This window comes from Phacochoerus africanus, chromosome 4, assembly GCF_016906955.1.
Source record: "Phacochoerus africanus isolate WHEZ1 chromosome 4, ROS_Pafr_v1, whole genome shotgun sequence".
In the NCBI taxonomy this organism is placed as follows: Eukaryota; Metazoa; Chordata; class Mammalia; order Artiodactyla; family Suidae; genus Phacochoerus; species Phacochoerus africanus.
In genome coordinates this window covers 27601563-27622754 of record NC_062547.1, presented here as the reverse complement: position 1 = coordinate 27622754, position 21192 = coordinate 27601563, and the positions used below count along the sequence as shown (strand labels likewise).

The 21192-nt window shown below is 40.1% G+C and overlaps 1 protein-coding gene across 3 annotated transcripts; it reads right to left on the bottom strand.

The window, feature by feature from the left end:
• Positions 1 to 1203: 1203 nt before the first annotated feature.
• On the bottom strand, positions 1204 to 21104 carry APIP (APAF1 interacting protein). Of its 3 annotated transcripts, none has more exons than XM_047776010.1 (7): positions 20846 to 21104; positions 13333 to 13433; positions 8663 to 8711; positions 6866 to 6983; positions 5091 to 5226; positions 2099 to 2266; positions 1204 to 1495 (listed from the first exon to the last, which is right to left on the bottom strand). In XM_047776010.1, the coding sequence occupies exons 1-7, from the start codon at positions 20900 to 20902 to the stop codon at positions 1396 to 1398; spliced, it is 729 nt and encodes a 242-aa protein (XP_047631966.1). In that variant the 5' UTR covers positions 20903 to 21104; the 3' UTR covers positions 1204 to 1395. The 3 variants fall into 3 exon arrangements, with proteins under 3 accessions (XP_047631966.1, XP_047631967.1, XP_047631968.1); XM_047776012.1 differs by having other exon boundaries at positions 1451 to 1495; positions 2051 to 2266; positions 20846 to 21023; XM_047776011.1 differs by lacking the exon at positions 8663 to 8711 and having other exon boundaries at positions 20846 to 20988.
• Positions 21105 to 21192: the final 88 nt, after the last annotated feature.

Here is a 21192-nt window from a genome sequence, read left to right as displayed (position 1 = left end):
ATGAGAGGAGGTTATCTTCTGAGAAATGGTAGCAGGAAGAATGTCGGATATTAGATGGCAGGTAAGCAAGGCTGTGAGGAGAAATGGACGCCAGGTGGGGAAATAAACTTACGAGGGAACTGTAGTGGATTTGTTTGGCAGCATCAAGTGCCCACCTGAGATGTGTGGTCATAAATCTGCAGTGAGATCAGTCAACACAGTTGTGCAATTTCTCCCATCAGGCCTTCTGCTTGGGTACAAGTGCCAAGTAAGTGGCTCACAGGGCCTGAGGGGTTTGCCGGGTGAGTATGATGGAGGGGGCAAGATACCAGGGGGTTAGGATGTTTGCCATCAAGTGCTGGCCATCATCTATGCTACCTAAGGGAAGAAGCCAGGACATGAAAAGGTTCATAGACAATGACAAATGGTAAGGTCAAGCGATGGGAGGTCTGGATGCGGCTGAAGAATTGCTGGAGTGAAAGAAAACTCCAACACTAGAAGATGATAAACTGAGGCGGAGGGGTATGAGACTGACTTTGGAGATGGTGCATTTTTTTCTCCCCCAGTTAAATAAAAGCATTAACCAAATAAAACCTTATCATCAAGATGATGTTGCTTTTGCCTACATTTTTAAAAAAAGCACTTTCTGATTACATCATTGGATGGTCAGGGTTTATCTGGCCAGGAGAGTTTGAGTTAGTATCACCTGGTTTGAATTTCACAACTGATCCCAATATAAAATGAACCTTTCCAGAGAAAAGAAACTTGTGGACTTGGAGAAAAGACCTGTGGTTGCCAAGGGGGAGGGGTTGGAATGCACTGGGAGTTTGGGGTTAATAGATGCAAACCATTGCATTTGAAGAGGATAAGCAATGAGATCCTGCTGTAGAGCACAGGGAACTATATCTAGTCACTTGTGATGGAGCATGATGGAGGATAATGTGAGAAAAAGAATATAAATATGTGTGTGACTGGCTCACTTTGCTGTACAGTAGAAATTGACAGAATACTGTAAATCAACTATAATGGAAAAAAATAAAAATCATATAAACTTAAAGAAAATCAGTATAATTGAAAAAAAAAATGAGTGCCTGGTGTTTTCCAATGAATTTCTTTATCACAAATACCTTTAAAGCATAAGAGGAATCCTCTGGGAGAATATATAAAAAATTAACTAAAAGAAAATATTTTGCTATTAAGGGATTTAGAAATGAACATAAAACATTCATTATAAAAATTTTATCCCATTGTATTGTCATTTAAAATTACAAGAATATAAGCAAATAAAATCCAGTGTCTGTGCAATATTTAGTGACAAACAATAGCTTCATGGAAATTTTCAGTTTGTTTAAAAAAGCCATGTCATTTAAGTAATAATTAAGCTTTGTCTCTGTATATCATAAACTTCCACTTGGCTTAGACAATTCCATTTTCTCCAACAGGAAGCTGTGTAGGGTCCAGTCCTACTTTCTTCATTGATACGGCAACATCGAACAAATAGTCGTAACACTCACACCTGTAAAAGAAAAAGCAAAAAGAACCAAAAGTAGTGAAACAGAGTTCTCCAATCCTAATAATCGTATCTTTCCTCTGCATCCAAGTTAACCCTGTTCCTTGCCCATTTTTTTTTCTCAGTTCTAGGCACAGTTTTTATTTTAAACATTAAAACATGGAATCATTGAATCACGCCATCATGTCATATACGTCTCAGAAAATAAAAGGGAGTTTAAAACATACTACCTATATAAATTTAGATTTTTATCTTTTAACTATTGGCCACTTTCTTGAAATAAATGTAGCAAATCATTGTATAACATGGGTTAGCTTTATTCAAGCCTTCAACTCGGAGAACCAAGATCTGTATCTCCTCCTTTGTATCAGAGCATAGTGCCTTGCCAAATAACAGCTCACCCGAAAAATATTTCTTCACAAAAGAATACATAATGCAAATAAAATCTCTAGAAATAAGAATGATAAACTATTTAAATGTAAACCATTTTGACCAGCGACACACCCACACAAAAATCATACTTCATTTTAAATAAGAAAATCCTATTTCGATCCCTCTTACGTTTAGAATGTGGCGACTTGTTCTCGACGGTCTTTGGTTGACACTTACATGGTTTTGGCCTTCTCCCACGTCTCTCCCCAGACGTAGACTCCGTGCCGTCTGACTAGCACGGCGCAGGAGTCTGGGTATTCATTCATTGCCCTGGCCATTCTCTCCTTGAGGTCCTTCTCCTCAGGTGTGTTCTCAATAATGGGGACTACTAACATGTCATCATATCTGCAAGACAATAACGGTGTTCATACATAAAACTTACAATTTTTTTCAAGTAACCAGTGGGACGTTCTCTTTATATCTAAAAAGCCACTCCAATTTATGAACAAGATGTTGCATGTTATTCTGTGTATCTTGCATCAATATCTGTAACAAAAGACGCCTTGGGAATTTGGCAGGCATTGTTCTAATCCTAAGTATAAGTGGCAGAAATTTGTGCAGGATACCACAACCTAACAAAGAAATTATCAAGATCATACAAGTATTTCCTTGAAGCATAGAGAATCATGGTGTTTTTTAACAGGAGATGAGAAAATGATAAATCTCAGAATTAGAAGCGTAGGACGGATTAACAACTGAGCTACTTACTAAAGCAGAAATTTCCCAATGATATAAAATCATTTTATGCTCTCTCTGTAGGACCCAACAGTGTCTTGGATAGGCAGATATATAAATACAGGTGTGGTTGGTGGCCCTGGAATGGCAAAGACCTTCTGGAGCTAACTATTAAAGGTATGATAATATTTTCAGAATACTCTCAAATCTGTAACATAGAACTTCTTCTACCTTATTTTTAGTAAGTACATGTGATGAAGTCAAAATATGCATTTTTCATTTTGTTTGTGTAATAGTAATTCAGCAAATACCTAGTCACTGGTAAAATTTAGTCCATTTTTGAGGTCATTTATAACCAATCAAAATTCAGACATGTTTTCCTTTTTACATGAATTTCTCTTGCCTTGTTAATGTAACATCTGCTTTTTCATTTCACCACCTTTATAATGGCTAAACTTAACCAAAATACATTCTAGCTGTATATTATCAGAAATTACTATTTAAGGAAGGTACAGGCTATGTAGCTGTCATGGGATAAAGAACTTGGCCAACCATTATTAACAGTATGAGGCTGCACATTTTATCACTTAATGTAAAGTAGAGGTAATTATAAAATATCCTTAAATGTGGAAGGAATAAATTGCTAGTCTCAAATCTTTTCTGATATTGGCCAAGAGAACCACAAACTTACACTGTCCTCTACCATATACTGAACAGTCAGAATATAGGTGCTAAATAACAAGTGCTAAATAACCCCACAGCAAAATAAGACCTGCGAGCTAATCTAATCCAATCTACCCACTTTACAGGAACAAAGCCAGGACAGTCCCTTGAGCATCAAACAGCATTCTTTTCACTCTACCATGGGCATATTGCTTCCAAAAGGTAGGACAATTAATTATATTTAAACATGGTAACCTCCTCCCCCAATAAAAATTAGGAATTGGAAAGTTTTCTGTTTTGGTGTTTTTAAAAGTGGACTTAAAAATTTAAAAAGTAGAGTAGAAAATGTAAAAATCCTGTCCTTTCTTACTTCATCCAGCCTTCATTGGCCCTTCTTTTGACTAGACACTCAGGATTCTCCCCCAATACTGATGCAATATCACTGCCCCTGAGCTGTGATAATGACTCTGTTGCTAATTTCCCAGCCAGGCTCAAATAGAATTGCAAACGTATCTCAAAAACTTTGTACTCTTCAAAATCCGAAACATTCAAAATATATAAAATGTATATGTCATCATAACAAATGGCATCTTTTCTTTTCATTCATGTCATTCTTTTTCCAAAGGCTCTCTATTGTGCTCTATTCCTCTACCCACCCTTTCATGTGTTCTCCTGACCTATTTTTATTTCTTCACCAAAGCAATCAAATGCCATTGAAATTGATAGCACACATAGTGCCTCTCCTTCAATACCCAGATATGGAAAAGGCAATATGAAGCTATGCTTTTGTTAGTATGTACATGCTCATAATTTAAATATTTAACTTTTGTAAACAGGTGTTTCCCAGTGCTGAGGAATGCTTTTAGGCACACAACAAATATTAACTAAAATCAAATTAATTTCTCGGCACACTAGTTTAAATACATACATTTTCTTACATGCGGTAAGATACTGCTGTAAGAACACTTTAGAAAGATAAGCACCCTTTTCCTCTCAACATGGCAGAGTGGATTCAGGCCCTTCAGGAAATTTAGAAGGGTGAAGGCTCAGGGACAGGAATGCCAGTACAGGAGTTCCCTGGTGGCCTAGTGGATTAAGTATCCGGCATTATCACTCACTTCTATGGTTCAGGTTTGATCCCTGGTTTGGGAACTTCTGCATGCTGTGGGTGCGGCCAAAGAACAAAAAAGCATGCCAGTATGTTCGAACGAAATGCCGAGCTTGTCCCTGGACACCAGGAACATGTTTCTTCATATCCCCGTATTCCAGATTGATGAATAATTGCTATATTTTTGTGGGCTGGTGGATTTTGTTCATTTTATCTTGAAGGCCTCTGTTCTAAACTACGTCACTTTCTTCACTGAAAAATAATAAAAGTACAGGGAGCTACTTAATTATAAAACTTTTTAAAAAATGAAAATATTCCAGAAATACAAAATTAAATCGAAATGAGGTATAAGCTTTAGTCAGAGCTAAAACCTCCTGAGGATGAAGTTCAGAAGGGCAGGAGAGCGGCACTTCTCTCCTGAAGGGAAGACACCATCCTCCCTTCTCTGTAGAAATCTCAGCCAAGGTCTTTCATTTTACTCTGACAATCATGTCCTTGTTCACGCTGGCACTACTTTGCCAAGGCTGGGTTGGGGGTGGTGAGGAGGAGACAGGCAACTGATGTGTGTCACCGAGAGCACATCTGGAAGTACGGTACCAAGTGAGCACGATCTAACACAGATCCCCAACATCTCATTCAGTGCGTCCAAAGGTCAGCATCCTGTTTAGCACGAGAAGGAAGACTACTTTGTAAATTATTTAAGCCCCAAACAGGGGGAAATACCTGTAATACCCTCCCGAGGTACATTTCTTTATTCCTTTGATCATCTCTTGATGTGTAATTTTAAACTCCCTTCCTGGGAAGAGAAGGGTGGCCATGACAGCAGCTTTAGAGTGGGTGTGAATCACAGCACCTGCTCCTGGAGGAAGAAGACAGTCACTGCTCAGTGAATACTAAGTCACACCTTGTAAAGCGGGGGGGCGGGGGGAATATACATATCTCCATAAACACACACATTTGTACATGGTTACAGACTTGTTTTCCTTGGCATGGACTAAGAAGGTGGCAAAGGAGAGGAGAAGAGGTGGGGAGGTAGAAAAGAGAAATAGTAATGGAGGAGTCAGGAAGAAGACAACTTTATCCAGCATCAGGACAACGTACAACACTTGGTACGTTCTCAATCAATACCTTTTAGCTGGTGTGCGAACAGCAATAATAATATGAAGATCGTAATCATCATACGACTACCACTTACTTAGGGATTCCTATGTGCCAGGCGCTGGGCAAATCCCCTTTACGGATGTTACCTCTTAGCATCATCACAATGACCATTCCCCCCATTTAATGGTCAGGGACATGGAGACCCAGGGATGTTAAGTAACTTGTTTATTCACAGACAGTAGCTGCAGAGCTTAGATTTGAGCCCAGTTCATCTGACCCTTAATCACCAAGTTAGGCTTCACAGTGTAGGCCACATCTCGGCAGCATGAGGGAGGGTAGGCATTAGAAGATATAGATGCAATGGATTTATCTAAAAAAGAATTTGCAGGAGTTCCCGTCGTGGCACAGTGGTTAACGAATCCGACTAGGAACCATGAGGTTGTGGGTTCGGTCCCTGCCCTTGCTCAGTGGGTTAGGGATCCGGCATTGCCGTGAGCTGCAGTGTGGATCCTGCGTTGCTGTGTCTCTGGCATAAGCCGGTGGCTACAGCTCTGATTGGACCCCTGGCCTGGGAACCTCCATATGCCACGGGAAGCGGCCCTAGAAAAGGCAAAAAGACAAAAAAATAAATAAAAATAAAAAAATAAAAAAGAATTTGTATGCTATAAAATTTAGTAATGGCTATTTTTGCAACTGTTAGAATCTGTTGCTGAAGTTGTATCCTTTCAGGAGTAGCTGATGATAAACCGGGAACCGAACATGGCATGATTACGTGATACTGATTCTATTCAGGGGCTATATTAAAGTGTGATCCTCATGCTTCACTGCTATGCTTGAGCCAGTACTTCAGTTATACTTTTCTATTTTTACATTGCCTCTGGGTTCAACCTTTCCGGGCTGGTTTTCCAGCACAATATTTGGGAATTAAGATAGGTGTCCTGCTTTTATCATACAGTAAATATTTCAAAAAAGAGAGGACCACTCCCACTAAAGGGAAGAAAAGGCCATGATTTTCCCTCATTTGTATCCTGATTAATTTCTACTACAAGCTGCCAGAAGTATAACTCTAGGAGTGGGAATTGGATTGTAAATAGAATATTTAGGTGGTTACTTGGACGATATAGTGGAGTCACACTATTCTAAGTTGGAATTCCGGCCCCAGTACTCACTCGCTGTTTATTTTGGGGACATCTTCCCAGAACCTCTATCCTCTCACACGTAAAATGGAAAAATAATGGGCCCTCCACATAGGCTGATGTGAGGACTGAAGACGTCAATATAGTGAAAGTTCTTACACACTGTAGGTACTTAAGAAATCTTAACTACAACGATAATTGCCATTCTCTAGGGGAGCCTACTCTGCAATATTCATTAGGTTGAATACATTTTCTGCCTACCTCTCATTGTGTAAGCATTCATGAAAAGGGGCGTACACTGGCTTTTCTTCAGGTTCTTATGCGGTGGAGGTCCACTTATGTCCTGTTCATCGATGTCACACACAAACATATCTTCAGGCTATGTAGAGAGGGAAGGAGACAAAGAGGAGGGCTAATACAGTATCAATTAGAAATATCCTCTTTCTTGTATATATACAGTGTTAATACATATACACATATTTAACTCATGTTTTACATATTCATGTAATCAGTTTCTCAAAAAATTTTAGCTATTTTGAGAAATTAAAAAAAAATTTTTTTTTGGCTTTTTAGGGCCGCACCCATAGCATATGGAGGTTCCCTAGCTAGGGGTCAAATTGGAGCTGTAGCCTCTGGCCTACACCACAGCCACAGCAATGCTAGATCTGAGCTGTGTCTGAGACCCACACCACAGCTCATGGCAACGCTGGATCCTTAACCCACGCAGCGAGGCCAGGGATCAAACCTGCAACCTTATGGTTCCTAGTCGGATTCGTTTCCCTTGAGCCATGACAGGAACTCCAAAAAAATGTTTTTTACTAGTAAAAATATTCTCAAGAAAGTTTTTAAAAGTTGACCTTTAGGATAGGAAGTAAAAACTGATATGGAAAATTAAATATGCATGTAGTGATGTTGATATCATTTCACTAGTTTAGGTTCTCAACTTTGCCCTGTAATTTCACAACTGTACTTCAGAGAGAATCATCATTCTAAGATGGGTATTACAGTTTTTCTCACATTTCATAATATAAGAAGAAAAATACAGAGTAAAATTTTTTTATCCCTTGAGAAATTTAACTGGTACTCAGAAATGTTCATCTCAACAAAGTACATTATTTTTAAAATTCTTAGGAATTACATAGATCCACACATTTTTCTTAGTAAAACATGTGTATCTCTAACCTGTAACTTTCATTTGCCAGAGTTTATTACAAACTACAATATAAACATTTTATTAATTAAGCATTAGGTCTTAGAGGTTAAGTATTATGTGCTTGTTTTAACTAGATGCTGGGTATTATTCTAGCAAATTGGTCTCCTCAAAATTTTGAAATAAAGTTTTACAATTTTTCTTTCTTTTCTTTTTTTTTTAGGGCCCCCACCTATGGCATATGGAATTCCCAGGCTCAGGGTTGAATTGGAGCACAGCTGCTAGCCTATGCCACAGCCACAGCCACAGCCACAGCCACATGGGATCCGAACTACGCCTGAGACCTACACCACAGCTCACGACAATCCCTGATCCCCGACGCACAGTGGAGTCACACTATTCTGAGTTTGAATTCTGGCCCCAATACTCACTAGCTGTTTATTTAGGGGATCAAACCCGCATCCTAATGGATCCTAGTTGGATTCATTTCTGCTGCACCACAAGGGGGACTCCAAGTTTTACAATTTTAAATCGAAGGAGCTTTGCTATTATTAAATATGAATCATTTTGACACCACCAACCTGAGTACCCTATCAGCCTGATGAAGGTGGAGTGATAGTGCTGCCAAGTTATACTCATTTTTAATTATGACTTAAGATTGCACTATTCACTTTTGCCCTCTAGAGGCTGAATGAGAATTCAAAACACCTTGTTGCATGCAGGTCCTTACCACTTTAAAAAAATTTAAGTTACTTAACAAATGTTTGTTGATTAGTTATTTAAATTATCAGAATATAACCCCTTCCTTCGAAACTAACATTTCTTTTAATATTAATTCCATTTCACAAAATATTAATCAAGTAAAGAAGAACAGGCATTTGGGTTTAAGAAGCACCCCTTTACTGTACCTGAATCCGTTCCTTTTGTACTCCTGAAGGAGCAATGTAGATTTCATTGCTGGAAACACAAAATATACAAATTGGCATTTATTTAACTCTAATGGTCTGCTTTTGCACAAAGAAAAGTACATTGTTGCAGTCCATCATTAGTGATCTTTGTAAATCAAAGTCATACGAATAGCCGCTTTACTTAATCGATACAGGCTTTACAGAAAGAATACCAAGTGACTTTAATGTCTTTATAATGCTGGTGACACAGTAAAATGCTGAGAGTTGCTTCTGCCTCCTACATTTTCATATATATTTCTTTCTTTTGAAGGTGTGAAATCCATGGCTTTTATCTAACTAGGGGAAATAAAAATCTGAAAACACAAGCATCTTTAAGCATGAATATGCAGTTTATCTTACAATACATGGAACACAGTTATTCTAAAATCTAATTGGGGAAATAGTCTCACTAGGTGTAGATCTCTGTCTTGCATGGATGGTACTACAAAATATGAAGTTCAGAGACCTCTGCTGGACAGTTAATTAAATTACAGCATTAACACTGGGCTACTTTTGGAATGGAATAGTATGCTTCTTTAATTGGAAAACACTTCAACAATATTTGGAAACAAAGCTAAAACAACTGCAGAAAGTAAAAAATATAAAAGGCATGGCCATATCTGACAATCTCTCTGTTTCACAGTATTTTGTGCTAAGGGAGATGCTACAGCAATGCCATTTACCACAAGGTGCTTTCAGATAGAATTTGGAAATTAATTTCAAAATCTTCTCTAAATTCTTTTCATCCTCAACAAAGATCCTTTGGCTCATTTCACAGTTTCAGTTGCTGCCAAAAAAGCTGCCACATAATGCAAAACCAAGGAAAAACCAGCACCTGCACATTCCAGCTTCTGCCACTGAGGTGAGGCCATAGGGACACTGAATAAATATTAACTGTTTCCCAGTGAAAACGAAGAGGACTACCCATATTGCATCAAGCTGTTGGAGCTGGGGCTACTAATAAACCTATACCTGGAAATGACAAAAATGCAAGAAAGTTCCTTTTGAGGGTGTACTTGTACATTAAGGTCTAGAAAATAAATGCCTGATAATGGGAGTGAAATTCAGAGCAGGGTAAGCTATGTCCAAGCATTCTTTTTCACAAAGTATCTATTGCTTTAGAACTCTGTTGCATAAGAAAAACCACAAAGTGGCATTCCTCTGGAACCCGTGGGAATGTGTAAGGATCATGCTGTTAAAAGGGCCCCCTTACAGACAAATAGCAGGGATCCAAATCTTTGTCCTGCAACAAGAAAGAGACTCTAGAACCGTGTATGGTAGGTATGTTCAATCACCTCTGCTGGTAAATGAACTCGTAGGTCCTCTCCTGCGGGGAGATATTTACGCAGTCCTGGGAACAGACCCAAATAAAGTTCAAAATAGTCTGCTGGTAAATAAACTCCATCTAAAAAGCGGGGAAATCCAGGGCTTTTATTCTGTTTGTTCAAGTGATTTGGCATGCTCAATCTGTTCTTAATTACTGCCTTTGTAAAATGGAAATTAGTTTAGACTTTGATCGACTTTAATTAAAAATTAGCTAACTAGGTTTTAGGAAAAATATATTTACAGCTACAAAGAGGGAGACACCTGCATAAAAAGAGAAAGGTGACAGAGCTTTATTTTAGGACAGAAGCAAGGCAAAGACTATAAGTGAGGTATTTACTTGGCACTGTAAGCCACAAACAAAAAGCATTTTGCATTTCAAAGTATTAAGTTTGGGAATTTATTTTCTCCATACCTCTTGCTCTTTCACTATGTGGAGAGTGAAACCTGAGAGTCCATAACACATCCATGAACTACTTCTATTTTTATTTACTCTCTATCTTAAAAAAAAAAAATCCTTTAAATCTTACTATGCCTCAATTATCTTATATACAATCAGGGTTTATTCATTTTAATTCTAATAGCATAAACAAGTTTAGTGTATCTGACACATAACAATATTACACTGTGAAAACAGGAAATGCTACACTTGGAAGGTAGGAACCCAGCCTGAACACAGTGGCTGCTGAATATCCTGGATTGCCTTGTTTACTGCTATTTTTTTTGGTTCTCCATTTCTTCCTTCTGATTTAGCTATTTATGGGTGATAGGATGTCTCTTATTATATACCTCTTTTGGCATCATACACCAGCAGCAGAAGCTGGACTGACAGCAGCCAAACCTAGGAATCAGGAAATAATTTCATATCCCCTAAAGGCTTATTGTCAGCATTATTCTGGAAACATCATCTGTTGGGTTTGTACTTCATTCCAAATTTATTTGCTCCAAGCGTCAGACAAAGAAAACCAAACCTTCACTAACATGAGAATAATACTGATGATAAAGGCACACATTCAGTAAGACTCCCAAGTACAGCGCCATAAAATTGTGGCTGTTTTCACCTGTGACCTCCAGGAGGCGCTCCTTGCCAATTAAGAATCTATAGAAAAGCATTCTACAAATATGATGCAATTTCCCTATAAACCGACTGTAGTGTTATAAAACCATTTAATTTTAAAATGTGCCAGTGAATAGTTTAGGGTGACCATACACAATTTTAGTACACGGTTCCACATTTTAGTTCTACACAAATTTCATATATCTTACGTCATTATGATCAAAAAAATTCCCTCTTAAGATCTGCAGTGGCCCCTAACGTGCACTCTATTTTTAATTTTGCTGTTTCTTTAAAGAGCCAGTTAGAAAAGTTTATTCTGGGAGTTCCCATTGTGGCACAGTGGTTAACGAATCCCACTAGAAACCATGAGGTTGCGGGTTCGGTCCCTGCCCTTGCTCAGTGGGTTAACGATCCGGCGTTGCCGTGAGCTGCGGTGTAGGTTGCAGACGCAGCTCGGATCCCGCGTTGCTGTGGGCTCTGGCATAGGCTGGTGGCTTCAGCTCCAATTCGACCCCTAGCCTGGGAACCTCCATATGCCGCGGAAGCGGCCCAAGAGATAGCAAAAAGACAAAAAAAAAAAAAGAAGTTTATTCTCAGTTTGGTAGAAAGCTCTGTTTTGTACATACACAAACTATTTCTGCACATACAAATAAAAAGCAGTTGACTAAAGGCAATGTTTAGACTATGATGTACTGTAAATAAAGCAGCTGAGAAACCAAATTGCTAGGACTCAACTCCTAAATGAATCAATGAAACAGCAACATATATTGTTATCATAGGACTTTGTTGTGGACAGGTCAAGTTGAAGGTTTTGGCAAAATAATCTGAAAACCTGCAAAATGCTGATTGGCACATTAGCACTGGGTTGATGCTAAGAGAGGACGCATTGATGGATGTACCATGTACCACGCGGAACAGGATCTTTCCAGACTGAGAGCCTCCCTACACATGTAACTGTGACAGTTGTTGACTTCGGCCCCTCCTGTTGTTTCCCTTAGTTTAATTAACATTTCATGAGTTCCCGGGTAATTAACATTTCAATAGCATCATCTTGTGGTGTGCCATACAGTCCCTTTTGTTCAAAATATTCTGACTACATTTTACATTCCATTCTTTTCTAAACACTGCAGCCTCCTTGTGGGGGCATTACTTCATATATTCAATATTACATAAATATTGTAGTAATCCAGTTTTGTTAAAGAAAGTGGGTTAGGATAAAGAAGTAAATCAAGTTACACAGTTTAACATTCAGCCTCCAGACAATAACATTCCTGAAACTTTTTAGGAGGAAAAACTTTGATCCTGTTCCAGAAACACTTAAAGAGAATGCAATTCCACAATCTTTATTTTCATTAGTAGTAGGTTACTTATTTCTTCATCCTCTTAAAGACGCTGAATAAGTCTAATGAACAATTAAATACTATTCATTCCTTCTGTTTCAAGTCTAATACCTCTTGTTTTGTCCAGTGAACAACATGGACCTGCAGGTACTATGTCTATTAATAATGATACATGCATTTAGGAAGGTGTATTATCTTTTTTTTGACTCAATAAAATGTTATTTTTAGGATTTTGGATAGTTAGTAATCTCTATTTAAGTGACTTGAAAATATGTATGTGAAAATTTGAAACAAATCCTGTCTACCCAGAGGAGACTCTATAAAAGTTTCAGAAGTATGAACATACCTGGCAGAATGTTATTTAACCTTGGTACTCCAAGGACCAAATTATTCTTTTTTTTTTTTTTAAGGGCCAAAATTGTGGCATACGGAAGTTCCCAGGCTAGGGGTTGAATCAGACAGAGCTGCAGCTGCCAGCCTACACCACAGCCAGAGCAATGCAGGATCTGAGCTGCATCTGTGACCTGCACCATAGCTCACAGCAACATTGGATCCTTAACCCACTGAGCGAGGCCAGGGATTGAACCTGCATCCTCATGGTACTAGTCTGGTTTGTAACCTGCCGAGCCACAAGAGGAACTCCCAAATTATTCTGATTAGAAATTGTGTTTCTTAAATCCTTAAATATTTATTATGTCTGCAACATCTGTACACTTATTCTACTTCGTTATGCAACAATTTATTTCTCTATTTAGAAACTAAATACCTTCAGTATCATATTAAACTGATAATCAGTTGTTCTTTGGCTATAACACATTGTTAGGCTCTCTGTGGTCTACTTACATAAAGAATTCTCAGAAATGAAATCAGATATGAAGAATTCTCAGAAATGAAATCAGCCAGAAACGTACCCATGCTTCAAGCTGATTCCTCCTCCAGTGCCAGTGACCCAGCCCAAATGGTAAAACTGTTTGCAAAGCTCTGGGATCAGGTACCGTGGATGTTCCTTGTCCTTAAAAAGAAGATGATGATTTCTAAAATAGATATTATTTTATCAAGTGACCATATTCCAGATGACATGTCTATTAAGAAACCAATTTAAGGAAGGTTAAGAAAATCTGCCATAGAGAGGGCACCATGAGGGAGAAAATTACAAGAAAATACACTTTGTTTTTAATGTTTGGGAAGTCGATCTACTATATTATTTGGCAACCTGGAATTATTCAGTGAAGGGCCATGCAGTCCAATACTATGAAACAAGTTGCAAGAACAAGGTGGGGAAATGTCTAGATTATACTATAAAGTATCTATTGAAATGGCTTTAATAAAATAGAATCCAGTACAGAAAGGAACAAGCTTCAGTCTGTCCAGAAAGTTTCCTTACACAAAAACATCTTATTCAATTAAGTTATGATATATAGGATATACTATGAGAGTTCTTGGTTCATTTTCTGTTTGTTGGTTTAATTTTACTCTTATTCTAAAAATGTCCTTTTCTCATAGTTAACTGTCTTGTTTTTCTTATTACAAAAACAATATATACTCGTTATGGGATATAAAGTCAAGAAAATAACATACAAAGCAGTCAGAAAACAATCATAATTAAATTAATATTTTCTAAGCCTAAATCTATGAAGATATATGTTGGGATAACATTGAGTCAATTATTTACCTATACGGCAGTTTAATTGACCTATAACATTAGTTTAAGGTGTACAGCATAATGATTCCATATTTGCCTACACGGCAAATGATCAATACAATAATTCTAGTTGAAATAAGAGCCTTACTTTTATATGTCTAGTGATTCTTTAGGGAAAAAACACACACAGAACAAAGCACTTCCCCCTGCTTTTTAAAGCTAAAATGAATGAAAACAAAAACAACAATAAAGACAATGAATTCCATTTTGGCAGTATGATATACAACCCTTACCTTGACAACAGCAGTGGTTAACGAATCCGACTAGGAACCATGAGATTGCGGGTTCGGTCCCTGCCCTTGCTCAGTGGGTTAACGATCCGTGGGTTAACGATCCGGCGTTGCCGTGAACTGTGGTATAGGTTGCAGACGCGGCTCGGATCCCGTGTTGCTGTGGCTCTGGCATAGGCCGGTGGCTACAGCTCCGATTCGACCCCTGACCCGTGAACCTCCATATGCTGTGGGAGCGGCCCAAAGAAATAGCAAAAAAAAAAAAAAAGAATATCTACCCGGGATGGGAGTGGGCTCCAAAGCCAAAATTCCCCTGGAGGTATTTGCAAAACTCTTGGTGACCTTGAGTTTCAATTTTGCAAGTCACTGGAAACACAAGATAAAACCTCAGGTGTGCTCAACATGGAGTATCTAATAGAAAATCCCTGCCCGCGCATGGGACCCCCAGGTAAGAATGAACAAGAAATAGATGCCCTGTGCTGAAAAGCTCAGCAAGCAAACTTGCCCATGTAAATCCTGGCACTTGTGTAACCAGGGACAAAAACATCTTTGAGTCCAAAGAGGGATTATTATTAAACAGACTGAAGTTTCAGCTACTTAACTGGATTTCTGAAATTGTGTTTTCCCCAAATCACTGTTGATATTTTACATACACATTTCATTTTAGATATGCATTATGAATGCTAATGTGATGGTATAGACTTAAAAATACTAAGAACATGGGAATGTTGACATTTTATAAAGTTCTGATTCAACACAGGCTTAGAGGAGTTGATGGACATGAAGTCAAATCCCAATTACACATTTATTGCTTACATGACTTGGGGCCTCCACTTACTCATCCATAAAATAAGAACATTATGAGGATTAAAATGAGATATCACGGATATAAAGATGTAGCACAACGTGTGCATAGTCAATGTTAGTGTCCTTCTCATTTTAACGAGTCGAAAATTCCTGAATTAAAATGAATAATAAAGTTACACTGGTTTTTCTTATACCTTTCCTTACACTATCTAGCCAAAGTTACCCATGCCTTGTATAGTTTGCTATTTCCTTTTTTAGGGATATAAATGATATTTTAATTACATATTAAAGTATAGCTAATGAGAAGACTCCTGAAGTTTTCCACTCCTTAAAACCATCAATTTTTGCACAGCAAGTTGCAAACATTACAGAAAATAGTCTCTTATTAAGGGCCTCCCCTTTCCCTTTTGTCTTTCTAGAACTGAGGTATTAGAGCAATTAGCACCAGCTCCATGCTACAGGAATAATAATGATAAGGCAGCTGTTGTTAATAAAATTTCACTCAATCATTCAAACCCACAAAATTACACTTTCAAGAAAAATAATCACTAGCAGCAGGAACCAACAGAGATACATTTAGTAAAAATGCTGTCATTTGAATTATCCAGATAATTGGCAAGAATTAGTAAAATTCCTTACTAATGGCAAGAATGGCAAGAAAAGTAAAAATCAGAATATATATTTTAATAAGAATTGACAAGAAAAAAAGATTTAGTTAATATTTAGTTCTCTCCTGAATGTCAATATTACTTGTCTTTTTTTTTTTCTTTTTTCTTTTTACAGCCAGACTTGGAAGTTGTAGGGGTCAAATCGGAGCTGCAGCTGAGGACATGGCAACACCGGATCTGAGCTGCATCTGTGGCTCTATGACCCTATGTGGTCACAAGATCCTTAACCCACTGAGCGAAGCCAGGGATCCAACTTGCATCCTCACAAAGACATGTCAGGTCCTTAACTGGCTAAGCTGCAGCGGAAACTCCATACTTGTCTGTTCTTGTTAGGTCTGGCTTTCACGTAGAAAAAAGAATTTTGAAAGACATAACTACTATGGATTACAATCAACTTCTTACAGTGGAGGTGCTGTACAGTGAGGATAAAATATTTGACAGTATTTTGTATATATTAAAAACACTAAAGTCTAGAGAGTTTTTGAGTCAATACATCATTTTCCCAATTTTTCAATCTACTCATTTTGAGGAAACCAGCCTCCAATGTCACTGAGATGACCCGCTCACAGTCCTCAATGATTCAAATCCCCTCCCCAACCTTTTCTTGCAATTTAAACAAAACAGGCATGTATTTCTCAGATAGAGGTTTTCCGGGGGTGGGGGGGATGACTCTCATACAGACATGAAATATACACGTGTCAAAGGTATTATTTAACCCTTTGATTAATGAGGAAACCAAGAAGATGATATGACTGTGTCCAAAGAGAATTCAAAACACATACACATAAAAGTAATCAATAATCCTGGGTTTACAAATAAAAACTGGACAAGATCTACTGCGCAGGAATAAACTGAATCTCTGTAACACAACTTGCATTGCCTTCAGCATTCAACAATTTACAGACCTGTCAAATAGTGCATAGAGAGCCTCAAGGCACGTGGTAGTCTCTTTTGCTCATTTCAGTCTAAGTTTTTCCTGACACTGGCCTAAGGAAGGGACAAGAGGCAGGCACAAGCAAGGTGTCAGCGTTTTCTGGCTCTGGTCATTGCTTCTTTCGGCACATCTGTTTCATTCTCCTCTCTGTGCAGACTGGTTTTCTCTACAACTTCACCTCCACCAAAAGTCCTATTTTTCCCTCCCACCTTCACCAAACTAAAAATTCCTCTTACCAGTTAAGGATGACTAGAAATCAGAAGACAATGGGCCTGGCTTTAGCTTTGACCCACACTAGCTAAGTACCCTATGGAGAGTCAGTGACCCTTTCTAAGTGTCGGTTTCCTTAGATTAATAATCTGGATCGGTGATTCCCAGGTTTGTGAATTTCAAGACCAGTAGTTTCCATTGATGTTTTTTAAGTTTTAGGGACAGATAGAAGGTTGTCAAGTTATGATATTAATCATATTTAACCATCTATTTTCACAGTCTTCAAAAAAAGTGCATTTTTTTTTACATTAAAGAGTAGGTAGGATGATGTCAGAATAAAAGATAGTCCTTTAAATTGAATGCAATTAATATTGTGAAATCCACTTTTCCATTATCCTTATTTTTCTTCTTGTGTAATAGTCCAGTAAAAACTCTCAGGGATTTATATTTGAGGATTCCGATTATTTTTTCCTCCTTGCCTACAATTTTTTTCTCCAGCGTACCTTTCACTCTTAGTACTAAAATAACACTACTTTAGTCAGTGAGCTCCATTCCTCAAATCATTGAATGCTCAAATACCACCTGCTTAAGTCCTTCTGTTTTCTTGCCCCAACTTTGCAAATATTTTCTTTCACATTTTTATATGAACCTCTCAGTTCTAGTCAACCTAGTTGCAGTAATTGACCTCCAGGATGGCTCTTAATGATCTCTGCACCCTGGTGTTCACACCCTGGCTTAGAGTTCATCCTACACTATATGCAGCTGGTCTATGTGAAGGCAGCTTAAGAGGTCAAGAGTATGTCACTTCTGATGGCAGCTTACTAGAGACTATCACTTCTGTCCTGGCTGCTCTCTCTCAGGTCACTTGCGCTGAAGGAATCCAGCTGCCATATTTTAAGGGTACTCAGCTCAAGTGATGAATAACATGTGAGGGACGGAAGCCTGCCAACAACTGTGTGAGTGAGCTTGGAAACAGACCCCAGCTGCAGTAACGTTTTGAGATGCCTGCAGCTCCGGCTGATGGCTTGACTGCCAATTTATGAGAAACCCTGAGCTAAACTCTCCTGGATTCCTAATGGCTCTGAAGAAATAAACAAGAGTAAGATAAAATCTTTACATTTGGGGGCTCTAACTCTAGTAAAGAAGTTATTAACAGTTGTGAAGTGACAAAGCAGTGTAGAAAACATGATGGTCCAGGGCATTATTGGAGTAGAAGCTACTGGTGGAAGGAAGCAGGAGTTAGGAAAGGCTTCAGAGAGGAAGGGATGCTGAGCTGAGTTTTTTTATTTTTGTTTTTTTGTCATTTTAGGGCCGCACCTGTGGCATTATGTAAGTTCCCAGGCTAGGGGTAGAATTGAAGCTATAGCTGCTGGCCTATACCACAGCCACAGTCAAAGCAAACCGGGATCTGAGCCACGTCTATGACAGCTCACAGCAACGCTGGATCCTTAACCCTCTGAGCGAGCCCAGGGATCGAACTCGTTTCCTCATGGATACGAGTCTGGTACATTACCGCTGAGCCATGACAGGAACTCCCCTGAGCTGAGTTCTAATGAAGGAGATGAGGTGTGAAGGTAGATGAAGAGGAGAAAGGGCATTTTCGTCAGAGAGAACTCTGAGTAGTTGGAACTGGAATTAGGTTCTGTGGGATGGAGAGGGGACGGGAAAAGACTATAAGGATTGTCCATGCTATGCATAGGAGTTTGGACTTTATGCTCTAGATGGTTGATAACCACTGAGCAGTTTTAAATAAAAGATGACACGATCAGATTTTATTTTACTTTTATTTATTTTTTTTGTCTTTTGTCTTTTTTGTTGTTGTTGTTGCTATTTCTTGGGCCGCTCCCGCGGCATATGGAGGTTCCCAGGCTAGGGGTTGAATCAGAGCTGTAGCCACCGGCCTACGCCAGAGCCACAGCAACTCGGGATCCGAGCCGCGTCTGCAACCTACACCACAGCTCACGGCAACGCCGGATCGTTAACCCACTGAGCAAGGGCAGGGACTGAACCCGCAACCTCATGGTTCCTAGTCGGATTCGTTAACCACTGCGCCACGACGGGAACTCCTATTTTTGAAACATTTCTACGTGGCAGTAGAGAGAAGAGGCTAAAGGGTGATGATCAAGAAAGGAGCAGACCAGCAGAGAGGCTGTGGAAACAGCTTCAAAATGAAATTGTAAGGGAGCGATGGCAGAGATGGATTTGGAAGATAATTAAGTTAAATAGAGTTCCCGTCGTGGCACAGGGGAAGTGAATCCAACTCGGGACCAAGAGGTTGCAGGTTCAATCCCTGGCCTTGTTCAATGGGTTAAGTATCCTGGCATTGCCGTGAGCTGTGGTGTAGGTTGCAGACGCGGCTCCGATCCCGCGTTGCTGTGGCTCTGGCGTAGGCCGGTGGCTACAGCTCCGATTCGACCCCTGGCCTGGGAACCTCCATATGCCGCGGGTGCGGCCCAAGAAATAGCAACAACAACAACAACTAACAACAACAAAAAGACCAAAAAAAAAAAAAGTGATGTTGACTGAAGAAAAATAGGCACCGTGTGAATCATGAGTTAAATTTTATTTGGGGCAAAATGAGGCCTGGGAGACAGCCTCTCAGCGCTGAGGGAGGAACTGCTAGAAGCGGGGGTGTGGGGAGTTCAGTATATATGTGATTTGGGGGAAGGTGGATACCTGAAATCAAGCACATGCTTCTGCAGAGGATTTCGCTAATCATGAGGAGCAGACGGCACCATTAATGATCTTACTGCTCTTCTAGATATGAGAAGATACAAGAAATTGGGGTCATAAAATCTCCTGAAAATATCTAACTATCAGAAGGCCTAGTCTGCCAGTTTTTCACAGAACACAGAGTGCCTCATTCCTGATCTCCCTGGACTCCTTTCAAGAGTGCACTGAAGGTCAGCGGCTGACTGCAGGGGCTAATGACCTAAACCTTGCGGAGGCAGCGGGTGGGTGACAATTTTTAGTTGGCAGTGAAAAGAGGAATAAATACGTAAATTGTAATAAGTGAGAGGAAGAAAACAAGTGACTTTGCTCATCTCACAGAAGATACTGGCTGATAAGTTTTTCCTAATAAAATCTGCCACCTTTTACTTTTTAATTGGGACCTTCTGCCCCAAGGAAGAATAATAGGAGGAATAAAGAATCAGGTCGTGATTTGAGGGGGAATTCCCAGCCTCTTCAGCAGCGCTTCTCACTTGTAATGGTTTACTGGTCTAGCTCTCCTCCAGAACCCAGGCCATTGTCTTAATTACCACCCTGAGCACATGGGTGTTCCATAAATTCTTGGCATGCAGAAGTGAATGAAAAGTTATGTGCAGCCCGAGGGTGGAATCTTCCTGTGACTTCTGCTTAAGGAAAAATCCTTCCTAGATCATCCCACAACCAATCTAAACAGAAGCAGGCAAAGAGCAACTTGCGCAGAGAAAAAGTGCCAGCTACTGAACAGATCCGGCTCGGGGACGTTTCCGAAGTACCTACTACGCGCCAAATGTCAGGCTGGTCGCCAGGGCGCAGAAGAGCGCACAGTCTGAGCTCCGTTTCACCCGCGGCCTCACGTTTCCCCGTTTCGCCTGTCTTCATGAGAAGTTACTTTGAAATACACACTTAATACCGCTCTCCTCCGTTATTTTTCCTTATTCAAGGTTTGGTGCCCAGCTCCTGTCTCCAGAGAACCCCAGCCGGTGGAGCAAAGACCTCAGCGGGAGCCGGGGCCTTAGGTCAGCACCCGGAGCGGAAACCGCGGTGCGTGAGGGTCCCGTTGGGTCCGGCCCGAAACCCCACCCCGCCCGCGCCTAGCTTCCGCCGCCGAGCCCCGCAGGCGCCTCGCTTCCAAGGAGTAGAAGGCGCCGGCGGCCCCGCCCCTACCTGCGCGAGGCATTGCCGCGAGCCACAGTCTCCCTCTGGAGCGTGACAGCCAGACATGGCCGGGAGCAGAGGTACCCGCGCCCTCCGGTCTTCGCACGGCTTTGCTCCCGGCGCTCAGTTGGGGCTAACACGGCGAGGCCAGAAATGCAATCAGGCGGTACGGAGGGCAGCACGGAGGCGGGGCGGACAAGACGAAAGGCGGGTCCGGGAGGGCCTCGCTGACCCGAGGCCCAACCGCGCAGCCTCATGACCGGGAGGCGAGGCCAACGAGTTTGGAGGCGGAGCTAGAAGAGCTGCTTGATTCCTGCGGTTTACGAGTCGCGGGCGTCCAGGGGGCGTGTCCAACG

Coding starts and splice junctions, on each gene's coding strand:
- APIP (XM_047776010.1), bottom strand. CDS start 20,902: ATGTCTGGCTGTCACGCTCCAGAGGGAGACTGTGGCTCGCGGCAATGC. Junction 8,712..13,332: donor GGAATCAGCTTGAAGCATGG/GTACGTTTCTGG, acceptor TTGTGTTTCCAG/CAATGAAATCTACATTGCTC. Junction 1,496..2,098: donor TGGGAGAAGGCCAAAACCAT/GTAAGTGTCAAC, acceptor TTTCTTTTACAG/GTGTGAGTGTTACGACTATT.